General features: G+C 32.0%; 1 protein-coding gene across 1 annotated transcript in view; it reads right to left on the reverse strand.

The window, feature by feature from the left end:
• LOC124363489 overlaps nucleotides 1–2,878 on the reverse strand; it is a 55,418-nt gene extending 52,540 nt beyond the window's left edge. The window contains exon 1 of the mRNA XM_046818738.1: nucleotides 2,728–2,878. Coding sequence (XP_046674694.1) covers nucleotides 2,728–2,878 — 151 coding nt within the window. The remainder of the gene's footprint in view (nucleotides 1–2,727) is intronic.
• Between the last annotated feature and the right edge of the window lie 10,676 nt (nucleotides 2,879–13,554).

Here is a 13,554-nt window from a genome sequence, read left to right on the forward strand (position 1 = left end):
AATTAATGTAGAACACAAATTGTATACAGGTCTTTTTTAAATATTTCTCTTTCCTAAGTTTTAAAAAAACCAAGAATCGCTACTTGTAAGACCAGTGATCTTTTGATGTGAAGTCTAAAAGTAGTTCTAATCCAGATTCTAGAGAAGCTAAACTGAAACTTGACCTACAACAGGAAAAAGCTAATAAGGCTTTTGAAACTATGAAAAATGATGCAATTAGTAGCACTAGACCAATAAGTACTACTACAAATATAGTTCTGGAATTACAAAAAGAACTCTTTCCCATCCCTAAGCAAACACATAGTGACAATTATTATAGCCGACAACTATCATGCTACAATTTCGGTACCGTATCCATATTAGTAATACCGCAGATGCTATTATGTGTGTTTGGCATGAAGGCCAATCGGGCCGTGGTGGCAATCAAGTGATATTTTGTCTCTTTCAGGCAATAAACTCTGATCTTCTATCCACTGACAAAATAAATTTAGTTGCATGGTCTGATAACTGTGCAGGTCAATTGAAAAACAGAATGTTATTTTTTTTATAAATACTTGGTAGCCATTGGTATGTTTGACACTATCGAACACAAGGTTCATGTGACCGCGCGCAACTTCTCCCGACAGAGATTTGATGTATCAGAAGAAAAGTATATTACTACAAAAAAACTGATTATTTCTTCTCTATCAATGATTAAAATCTGCAAAGACGAACCTGACAATGGTGTTTAAAACATCATTCTTTGGCGATTGGAAAACACCTTATGTACTCAAGAAAGGAGTAAACATTGAGGGTCTCACCACCATGATCTTAGAAACACTTCTGACAATAAGAAGAAAGATCTACGTGGGATGCTCAACTTTATTTCAGAACCAAACAGAGGATTTTATGCTACTTTGTGTGCCTAAATCTACTGGACCTAAATGACTTTGAAAGAAAAAGGCCTTAGATATAGATCTTTCTGCTGACAAGATAAATTAAATTTTTTTTTACCTCTTGATCATTTATTGATATTGTTTTTTTCGCCACGAATACTTGCTTTTATATTTGTAACTTATGTAAAAATAATTTTTCAAACTGCCAAAATCTAATATTTATGAAACTAGGACGTTTTCATTGATTTCCCAATAGTTTATATTTTACAACTTAGATCGCTTTGAAATTAAAGCATCCATATATAGGTCACTGGCATCGACATTATCACGTAGGTTTCACACTAATCAAAGTATTTACGCCGACTCTACAAAGAACTAATTGCAATAAGCTGATAAATGTGCCAGTCTGTCACTGCAATCACGGATATTGAAGCCGCTGTTAACAGGTCTCCCATTGTTGATTGGAAATACATAAACAGATGGAAATTCTTTCGTGACTTGAAAGGCTATAATTTTATAAAACTAATTAAACCCAATAATATGGAGAAGAGAATGAATAAACTGATGTAACTAAGAAACTCTTTTAAATAATAGTTCAAAAGAACTATAAGGTGTTATTTAATGACGCGATATAATAAAAAAGAAGGAGAACCGAAGCATTCCAAAACATCTAAATATTGATAACATAAATAAATAATAATTCTTTAAAATTAGGAATGATTCTAAAGAAAGTAGAAAAAATGCAAGCGAAATTTGTTTAATTTTTTTCACGTTACAGAAGAGAAAGTTAAAGCAGCAATTAATGAAATTAAAAGCAGAGCAGTTTGCAGTGATGGTCTCTCTCAATAGGTGCTTACAGCTGTAAGTCCGTATGTGTTAAAAGCGTTTTATACATCACATGAATAAGTCATTAGTAGATTGGAGCTACAAAAAAGCTGGAAAATAAATGCCACTCTCTACTAAAACTAATTACTCCTAGAAATGTCCAGCAGCTGAGTCAAATCTCGATTTTACCAGCGTTTCTAAAGTATTGCATGTATTATTCCTTTTTTTAATGATAAAAAAATTACACCAAAGCTGAAATCTGGATTTAAAAGAATCACAGGCCCTGAAAAGTCCTAGTAAATCTATTTAGCGATATCTTACATGGAAAAGACAAAGGATCGAAAAGCTTACTGGTTATATGGTTCTTCGCTTGCCTTTGACACAATCCGCCATGACTTTTAATTGGCCAATATGAAATCTTATGAATTTGGTATGGGATCAGATGACTACATTGTATCTTTTTTTGAGGATAGAAAAGTAAGAAGTGACACTCTAAAGCTCCCACCAGATAACTTAACATATATTACATATCCTAATCATAATGAGAGAGAATTATAAATATATAGAAACTTAAATAAGTAATTTTTATCATGTACAATAACAGGTTTCTACCTTAAAAATTAAATGGGCAAATAATGATACATCAGGAATATAACTTAACGGGATTTTGCTTTCTTATACTCATCCTTTATGAGTGATCGATGCGGGCCACAGTAACCATTTGTCTGTCACTTTTTACAACCAAGCGTAGCGTATCCCTAACGTACTGTTATCATATACACTACTGTGCTACAACTAGTCAACCGGAATTTATAATACCATCTATTCCTTTCCTTATATAGCTTACTAGCAGTTATAAAAACAAACATGGTTACCTACATGTATTGTTGAAATATGTGGATGCCTTAGACTCATTCAGTCACGAGCTTTTATTAGCCAATATGTAATTTAATGAATTTGATATGAGATAAGTTAACTGAGTTAAATAACATTCGGAGGATAGAAAGGTGAGAGGTGACACTTCTACTATTCCCATCAGGTGAAGAGGTATGCCGCAGGGAAGCTGCCTGGTACCGGTGCTTTGGTCTCTTTAAATTTGACTTCTCCAGCTTTGTGCAGACTGCACTGTACACAAGTACGAAGATGATAACAATCTCCACCTGTCCTATGACATTCATCGATCCCTAATTTATGAACCACTTAAAAAAATTAGTATTCACAGTAATAAGGTTACAAGTAATGACCTTAAAGTTTCGTTACAACCAAAATTAATATAAAGAGTTGTAAATATATTAGATTTATGATTGTAAGTGTATCTTTAATCGGTAAAATTTTCACTTTCGTAAACCGTACGGTTAGGGGGAATACTGAAATAGGACGATACGAAATCTGTAAATATGTTTAAAGTTTATTACAGTAAATATATTTTAGGTATTTAACAATTTACCTCTTACAAAGGTAAACGTATTTAGTAATTTTAGTCTATTTCAACTTATATCCCTCGGTTTAAATCATACGGTTTTTATTTAATTATTCTAGACATTTTGGTTGAATGCAACCACGTAGTCGTGGCTGATGTGAGTGATCTAACTATAATGATATAATATAACAGCAATACTGTTAGTACAAGAGTGTTCAGCTCGTTTTCTTTTAAATTCAATACTAAATTACAAATTAAATTTATTAACCCAGCCTGAAAGGCTTTGCACTGAAGTCCGTTGAACATATAGATATGTAGCGAGGCGTTCTCGTAATTCAGGCTTAGCCATAACAGGTGCTACATTAAAAAAAAATTGTTCAAGAATGTATACAGTTACGCGATTTAATGAACAATTTTTAATTTATGTTTCCATTTCCCCTCACAGATTCATGAAATATTCTGTATCTGTTTATATACTCACTACAACGAGTGAACGAATCAGTATAAATGCAGCGTTGAGTCTATTTACACAAGTTTATCACAATGAGTTTTGTGTGTCGGTTGAAATGAATGGGACAGCTTAAATTATAAACAGCCACGAAATGAGTCCTTTGTCATCGTTGCAATGATAACAATAGGATTTTAAAAATACCATGGTCTTTAATTATTGTTCTATAAATGGCGTTCTGTTGTAAACTCACTCGAGATTTAGTTTACATTACAGAACTCGTCTAAGAAACTGATAAATAAACATATATTAAGTCGTAATGAGATAGAATTTATAAATGTACAGAAAGTTTGATAAGTAATTTTTCCCCAATACAATATCAGGTTAGTCACATTTCAAAGTGTTGACTTCAAACACTCAAAGAAATAAAAAATAAAAAATAATGGGATTCTTCGTTTTTACACTACCATTGTGAGTGATAGATGCGGGCTACAATAACCATTTGTCTGCCACTTTTTCCAGGCAAGCATAGCGTATTCCAAACGTACTGCTCTCATATACGCTACTGTGCCACAATTGGTCAACCGGAATTTATGTTACCATCTATTCCTTTCCTTTTATATAGCTTACTAGCAGTTATAAAGACAAACGTGATTGCCTCCTTGTCTCTTTAAAATGTTTCCCGTTCGATACCTAAGACCCACATGAAAGTTAAATTCAAATAGCAAATTCAAGATATGTTGGTGAGGGCAGCTATGATATTTACTTTTGATAAAACGTAATTTTATTGCCATCTTGGTAATGAGAACGTATAAATATGTTCGGGTAGTGGAATGAAAGATTGCTAACCTTACAGCTTTACGTTTTAAATACTTAACGAATCGATGGTTTATTTAATAGTATATACGTAATAGATACTTATGAAACATATTTAAGAGCACAATTTTCTAATGAGATTAATACACATGTTAACTGACAGCTAGGTGGTACTGAGCTGTTCCAGCTATCAAGGATTGTTATCAGGTAGTTTTCTCTCACGGTAGAATCAACATTGTCAATAGTGGCCCTGTCCGGTCTGTCGTATCTCCAGAACCCAAACTAGATCCACATTGGACGGGTGTCCAGAACCAATCTAGATCCACATTCGACGTATTTCCAGAACCCAAACTAGATCCACAATGAACGTGTTTCCAGAACCCAAACTAGATCGGTAGTGAACACACTATTGTTAGAGGCTTACATTTGAACAAGCTTCATATTCATTTAACTTTCCAAAGGTAGCATTAATCCTATGTCTATGCGGCAGATGTTAACCTTCTACAACAGTCGGTGTCAAGGCACGTTTGTACAAGTAAATCACCAAACGATAACGCATTTAAGTTGACATGCGATGATCACGATAAAACAATGAGAAATTTGATTCTTTGACTGTATTTTGTTAGCTAGAACCCGCTTAGGCGTCAGAATCTCAGAGAAGCATGGTAGCATTGACAGGAGTTCATATTGACAAAAGTCATACCTGAAACTATCATGTGGACGCAGTCTGTACCAGAGTGTCCCAAGGCATCTTGGACATCTTTGCCTTGACGAAATTAGCTGAATTTCGTGAAAGTATTGAAAATGGCATATTATGTCCCTGTGTACAAACATATTTCATATGTCATAAAAGTGTCAAGAGGATGTGCAAATCCCTATTTCCAAAGGTCTTCCATCTTGTAGAAGAAACAACCCAAATAGTGTCAAAAGAACGAATCAGAGAATTTTGCAGGGATTACTTTAAAAAACCTACATTACTAACATTCCGAACTAGAGAGCTTGTAGAGACAAGTACGAGACTGCCTTGTACTTATGATAAAAGTTCGAAGGAACGAGAGTCAGAGTGCGACACTAGAGGGTGGAATGCATTGGGATCTCAGTACAGGCCCTGCCATTTGAGGTCGGGACAAAACTTATTAACTTATAAAGTTGCCTATTTATGTACGGACTGAAAATAGGAAATTAATGATTAAGAGGAAGTTGAAGCACCTATTATTTTAAGGGACCTCTTACTATGTTGGTGAATTCCTACGTAATTAATTTTAGTTGGGTCGGCATTTGAATGGGATTGTTGAGCCATACATTGTTTAGGGAAACACTATACTCATATTATGTTTATTTTAATACAGAATATCAATTATTTTATTTGAGACTAGTAATTATAGTATTTCTTACATGAATTTATATTATCTTATTCGTGTAATTATTTAACACATGCAATGAAATAAACATTGTGGATACGGCGATAAAGCCGTAATATATTTACTATTAATATAAAGTTGATAAAATAAAACAAACAATCTAAAAGTCAGCAGTCTTACAACAGTAATAACTCGATTATGTATTTTAATGTGAAGGATGGCGTTTAGTGAATTCATCACTATTCCATGGTTACTATCACTGGCTCATAGCAAAATAAAATGGTATTAAAATTGTAACCTAAAAATGCCCGATTTTGAACTATTACAAAATACTCTTAAAATGTCCTATTTTTTAGTTATTACAGTTAAAAAATTTTGAACAGCCATAGTTTTCAACCTAAAATTTTACTAAACCTAGGATAGATGGCAACAACCTATAAGCTAACTTAGTCATAATTAAACAAAATACCTACAATTCTTTAAAAACTAAATCTATAATCTCATGTTGTTAAATATGCAGGCACATATACCCTATCAACCGGTCGGCACTAAACGTTAGAATTTGCTTCTCTTGTCTGTAATATCAAACGGTATATAACACTGATATTTTCAAAGAATTATAAAACAATGTATACTTAAAATGTTTGTATATTTTAAATTTTAGAATTAAAAGTTTATGTTCAAAATATACCTAAACCACTAAAGTGCGTACAGTTCTTTTTACTTTTTCATAAAATAATACTTAAAACAAAATATTTTACATGATGTTGATAAAATCTCACGAATTGAGAAAAGATGGTAGAAACAAAACAGAATAAAAGTTTGCAAGTGCTTCTTTATCCTGTGAGCACACAATGTGTGAAAGAGAACAATGCTTGTTTAAGCTGCTTTACTTCCAGGCCGAGAAACATTCTAAGTGTTAAAGTACACTGATTTTTTTCATATTTAGATTACATTTAGCTTGTTGGCACAAAAGGTCTGGTTATAAATATTGCATTTACCAACTTCTAGTATTTACATATTGATTTTAAAACAAGAATAGCCTAACTATAATGTAATGAAGAGGAAATCACACACTAAATAAAAAATACATGTGATAAACACGTCTCAGTTACATCTTTATTTAATTTCGATCTGTTACTGATCAAAAATTGTACTTCAAACTGTTCTACAAAAGTTATTCTACAACATTAATAGCTCTGTTTTTTTATAGTATTAGATATAATTTCAATGTTAGATTAATGTTCGAAAATTTTTAGTTTTATACATAATATTTAATGGGCTCCCTGCAACAGGCCACATAGAAGCAGAATCAGGTAATTGCTCTTTGACTGGTCAACGCATTTGACAGTACCCCTCTATCTAATAATGACATTACATGATAAAGTGTATAGTTACACTTATTGGAAACTGACCATAACTACACAAATATTGAAAAGAACATCAAAAATTTTAGATATTGAAAGGAAAGAAGAGAAATTAAACACAAAAGAAGAATTAAATATTTATATAAATTATAATAAAGATCCTCAAAACATTTTAAATAGTAATCTAAAAAATAAGCCAAATCCAATTTTAGAAAAAATTAAAATATTAAATACAGATTACTAATAAGAAAACTACAACTGTGTCATTTAAATGTAACATATTTAAAAGGTTCACATGTGTATATCTAATTGTTTATTATTTATTTATTTATTTAGAGGTTAATGTACACTGATGATGGTTAAAAACCGAAACACGAGTATGTCAATAAAAAGATTTTTAAAAGGGTTTTAGTTACTTTCATTACGTTAATACAAACACACACACACACATATATATATATATATATATATATATATATATATATATATATATATATATATATAGATAACCCTATAAGTGGAGTTAATAACATTATTTATTTAAATATATAAGTTTATATATTTATATAATGTATATATATATATATATATATATATATATATATATATATATATATTTCAATAAACATTGAATCGCAAAAAGTACTTGCTCCGCCGGGAGTCGAACCCGGATCTCTCACTTGCCGGGTGAATGTGCTACCATTACACCACAGAGCGCTTACTTTTTCCAATTCAAATATTTAGTATTTGGCCGTATCTGTCACATATGTGTTTAAATAAGCAAACTAACATATGATCGGAAGACCAAATACCTGTCAAACGACTTATATTTACTTTAAATTGTATAAATGGCAATAGCCTTATTTTATTTCAATAAACATTGAATCGCAAAAAGTACTTGCATATGTATATATATATAATATATATATATATATATATATATATATATATATATATATACACACATTTAATATGAGTTTATTAGAAAATACAAAACTTATTTTAGTTTTTTTTCATTGTCATGGTTTATATAAAACAAAATTTTCAGAATAGAACCTCAGTAATGTAAGCTGTATGTTTAACTATGAAAATTATTACGAATGAAAGCACTTTTATTAAGGGGACCCGGACAGTAAAAAATTTGGTAAAAATTACGTTTTCACTTTTTTATTTATTTTTGTAGACAATTTTCTTGTGAACATTTTGATATACAACACTTTATATTTTAAATTTTATTAGCACTCGTAAAAAAATAAATTCGAAAGTGTGTTTACGTAAATATGGCAAGGAAACAACACCTCATAGCTGAGCAACGCAACTTATTTGTTGTAGTACTCATTACTTTATCAGTAAAAGAGATGATGCCTTATGGAGCAGATGTCCTAATAGACAAATTAGATTGTATTAGACACATACAAAAGCGGATGGGTACTAGGGTACACAAACTAAAGTCCTATAATAATTCCATAAAACTTGCTGATGGTAAACCACTGAATAGTAAAAACCGCCTTTCATCAAGTGCTATAGACCAGCTCCAGGCCTATTATGGCCAAGCCATAAGAAGGAGCAATACAGTTGAAGAGATGAAGCAAGGAATATGGGCTTTATTTCATCACAAGTCATCCAGTGATGAAAATCCTCAACATGGTCTTTGCCCAAAAGGCGCTGAAAGTTGGTGCAAGTATCAACGACCTCTGGTAACTGCTGAGACATACAAATATAAAAATAATATCCCCTCAGTTATTATGGAGTTTATTAGGCCAGTGTTTAGGAGCCTGTTAGATCCTGATCTCTTGAAAAAGTGTTTACACAAAAAGAACTAAAACCCTAACGAAAGTGTAAATAGTGTGATATGGGCTCGCCTCCCAAAAACTGGATTTGTGGGTATAAAGACCTTATATTTTGGAGTTTATGAAGCCGTTTCAACTTTTAATATCGGACAGATTACTAAAATGTAAGGTCCTACAGAAATTGGGCATTTCAATTGGCAAAAAACACTGTTTCTACAATGAAATTACTAGACACCGAGAGGCTTCGAAATTCAATGCGCGCTTCTTCTGAATTATAGAAAAGGGCAAGGCAGACCAAGAGGCAATCTAAAAGGAAGCTGGAGGACAAGGAAGAAGACACAGACAATCCAAGTTATGGGGCTGGCCTGTTTTAAACACAATTTGTAGGTAAAATCAGTTGTTTTACAACATTGAAATGGTACGCATTACTTTAAATCGCGATTCCCGAAAGTTGCATTTTTTTACATTGTGGAACACTTTTTTCAAGAACCATTTGAGATATCAGACTGAAATTTTTACCACATCTTCTAGGCTATTATTTGAACACTTTAACACGAGGATTTGTTAATTAGCACATTAGTTAATATTTTATAAAATATTATATGTGAAATTTTAAGTAAAAAATTAGCAGCATATAAAAAAAATTAAATTTTTAAAACAAATGTGTATTTTTTAAAATCCCTGTGTTAAAGTGTACTAATAATGCCAAAGAATGTGTGGTAAAAATTTCATTTGGATATCTCTAATAGATTTTGAAGAAAGTGTTCCACAAAATACACAATTTAACATTAGCGTAATAGGACTGTCCGGGTCCCCTTAATTTATAAAACTTAACTTTTAGCTAGTTTCATCCATATGAATGGTATTGTCAAAATCAACTATCGATTGGTGGAATTTATTTGCTGAGAATACACAATTTCCAGCGAAAGTTGTATATTCCTAACACATGAGATGGGTGATGTAGTTCCATGCGGATATAAGCAATATGTTTCCAATACCACCATTAGCGTATCGCCGGGAAAAGGGAGGATCAGGGTCTTGTGATTGATTCTCAATTGAGAATCTTGAACCTTATCTAGGATGTCTGGGGCAAACCTTACACTTGTCAATCATCGATTTATCTTTGCTGTCCCTATTAATAATACTAATTCCAGGGAGGACAGCAAAAGGGTTAAGTTTTTCCTGTTAACACGATGCTTTGTATAAGTTAGTTACTAATATCTCTAGAAACTTTCGGACAGACGACCTACAGATATTATTTATGATTATTTTTAATTTAAAGACCTTACTCTATGAAAAACGGCTTCGTCTTCATATTAATATTATTTAACCCAACAGGTTTTGGATATAGAATCTCTTTTTACTACAACTACTAACGTTTGAAACTATGAGTAATGTGTTTCTTTTCCTTCATAATTATATATTGCGGTATATAAGGTCAGGCAAAAAAGGACTTTGATCTTATAATGATTATGGGATAGTATGTACACTTTCTCCAAAACGAAGGGCCGGATAGGCTCCCGCAGGGCCTTATTGGCAGTTTAAAAAAGCAAACCGCGACCATATTCATAGTAAAAAATGAGAAAATCCCTAGCTATGGCATTACTATCGAAATACTCCTTTATTTTAGGACGATAAGTAGCTATTAGCTCAACGTAGACTTTTGTTTGTATATTATAAAGTTAAATATTGCTTATATACCTTTAATCAATTTGATGAATTATGATTTGTTGTAAATCCATGTTTTTTTTAATCAGCAACCAAAGGCTAATTTTGCATGATGGTCAAATGATTGATTATGATAAAACATTTTTAATGAATGATTGCGGAGTCGCTGCACATTTTAAACAAATATAAACCAATAATATATAATACCAACCACCGTTTCCTGATTTGACGATTGCTATTTACTATTGGCCTCTGGCCGGTTCTCTGTGGTTGGTCGGTCAGTAAAGACCTATTGTAACCGTATTATTTAAATAATTTTGAATAATTAGTGTTTGATTTTATTATATTTTAAAAATCATCAAGTATGATTTGTTTATTTAAACATAAATTAGTTATATGTTCGATTAATTATTCAACTGAAAAGGAGATCATATTGCAAATTTGAAACCTTCTGCTTCTGAAAATTTTTATTTCGATAGCACAAATGCCCGTAGAATTCAATTTCCTTCACGATTCTTTTCGCTAAAAACAAACTTGCCAGAAATACCGGTTTCAAAGTTAAACAATAAAGGGACATTACTAGATTATTTAGACTTTGTTATTTCTGGAGTATAAAAGTTAATATTAAAAACATTATATTTTTTATATTTTTTATAAACTTTGATCAATTGCACTTGAGAATATAAATATAAATCTGCTTTTTATTAATTCTTCTTGGATACTACACTTAATTTGCATTAGTTTCTCGCAGTTTTTGTTTAATTTATTTAAAATTGTGAAATAAACCATTGGTGATATATTTTTCTAGGGAAAATTTTCATACTCAAATATTTCATAGAGCAAATTAAGTTCACGACTGCATATCTGAGAAGTATATTATTAGGAAGAATCAATACCTCGGTCACAAAATACTGTTTTCTTTTCCGTTCTTTTCATATGTCCATAATATTGCAATAAAAATATAGTAACATTTATATATTTAGCAAAGTTTGCAGAAAGTTATAGTGATACGCTTACATTACCTTTAATAAAAAGTGTTATGCACTTTTTCCCAAAAAATAATGGTAATTTATCGGATGCCATTGTGGCTTCATAGTCCACACTCATAACAGTAAAAAGAAGTTTATTCTCTAATTTAGTCAATTTTAACAACATAGGTGTTTATTTTACAATTTATCCATTTAATTGTGCGTTTTATAATCAACATAACATGTATGCATGTATTATTATACTATATCTAATGTTTATCTTTCTAATATTATTTTAAATTGACAAAATGATATCCTGTAATGAGACCCTCTCCGTTACCGGTGAATCATCTGGTGTTTTCTCAACGTTTTAACGCTAATCTCAAAAGAAGTTGGCAATCCTGACATGATACTGGGTTACACAGAGTTGAGCAGCTACACAGATATACGCATACTTGTTGTTGACGATTTTATTGGGTGTCGCTGTCAAGCTCAGGCCTGGTTATTTCCAATATTGCGACGAGTATTTGTATTCAAGTCTTGCTGTGAAATTCATGAAGTAGCGAGACGCGTTTCTAATGCAATGATAAGACAACCTGGTTACGCCAATATATTTTATTTATTCGTAAACATAAATAAATTAGAAAATTTGAGGTAATGCGTCATAAATAAGGTCGCGTGATTCAATTAATTTCGTTCCATTAAGTCATTCCAATTGTAATTTAAATGTACTCAAAGGGCTCATCGTGTACAAACAAGTAGTTTGAGGAAGATAAATTTGCGCAGATATAATAACAGTTTATATCACAAAGGTAATATTCTGAAGTAGATAAATGTCCTCAGGTAGCCCATATTCTATACGTTTTTCGTTCAGGTGATAAATACTTAAGGGGTGTCGGACAGTTATGTCTCTACATTGCTACACGAAACGGCATATTATACAGAACAATGTATTCACCGTGCTACATCATGTTATATCAGAACTGGGGACATGGCAAATTATATAGAACAATGTATTCCCCGTACTACATCGTGTACATCAAGTTACATTCAGAACTGGAGACACGGCACATTATATAGAACAATTTATTAACCGTGATACATCATGTCACATTCAGAACTGGAGACACGGCACATTATATAGAACAATATAGTAACCGTGATACATCATGTAACACTCAGAACTGGAGACACGGCACATTATATAGAACAATGTATTAACCGCGATACATCATGTAACACTCAGAACCGGAGACACGGCACATTATATAGAACAATCTGGTAACCGTGATACATCATGTAACACTCAGAACTGGAGACACGGCACATTATATATAACAATGTATTAACTGCGATACATCATGTAACACTCAGAACTGGAGACACGGCACATTATATAGAACAATTTATTAACCTTGATACATCATGTCACATTCAAAACTGGAGACACGGCACATTATATAGAACAAAGTATTAACCGTGATACATCATGTCACATTCAGAACTGTAGACACAGCACATTATATAGAACAATTTATTAACCTTGATACATCATGTCACATTCAAAACTGGAGACACGGCACATTATATAGAACAATGTATTAACCGCGATACATCATGTAACACTCAGAACTGGAGACACGGCACATTATATAGAACAATTTATTAACCTTGATACATCATGTCACATTCAAAACTGGAGACACGGCACATTATATATAACAATGTATTAACCGTGATACATCATGTCACATTCAGAACTGGAGACACGGCACATTATATAGAACAATCTGGTAACCGTGATACATCATGTAACACTCAGAACTGGAGACACGGCACATTATATAGAACAATGTATTAACCGCGATACATCATGTCACATTCAAAACTGGAGACACGGCACATTATATAGAACAAAGTATTAACCGTGATACATCATGTCACATTCAGAACTGTAGACACAGCACATTATATAGAACAATTTATTAACCTTGATACATCATGTCACATTCAAAA

The sequence above is a fragment of the Homalodisca vitripennis genome, chromosome 5 (assembly GCF_021130785.1).
Source record: "Homalodisca vitripennis isolate AUS2020 chromosome 5, UT_GWSS_2.1, whole genome shotgun sequence".
NCBI classification, from domain to species: domain Eukaryota; kingdom Metazoa; phylum Arthropoda; class Insecta; order Hemiptera; family Cicadellidae; genus Homalodisca; species Homalodisca vitripennis.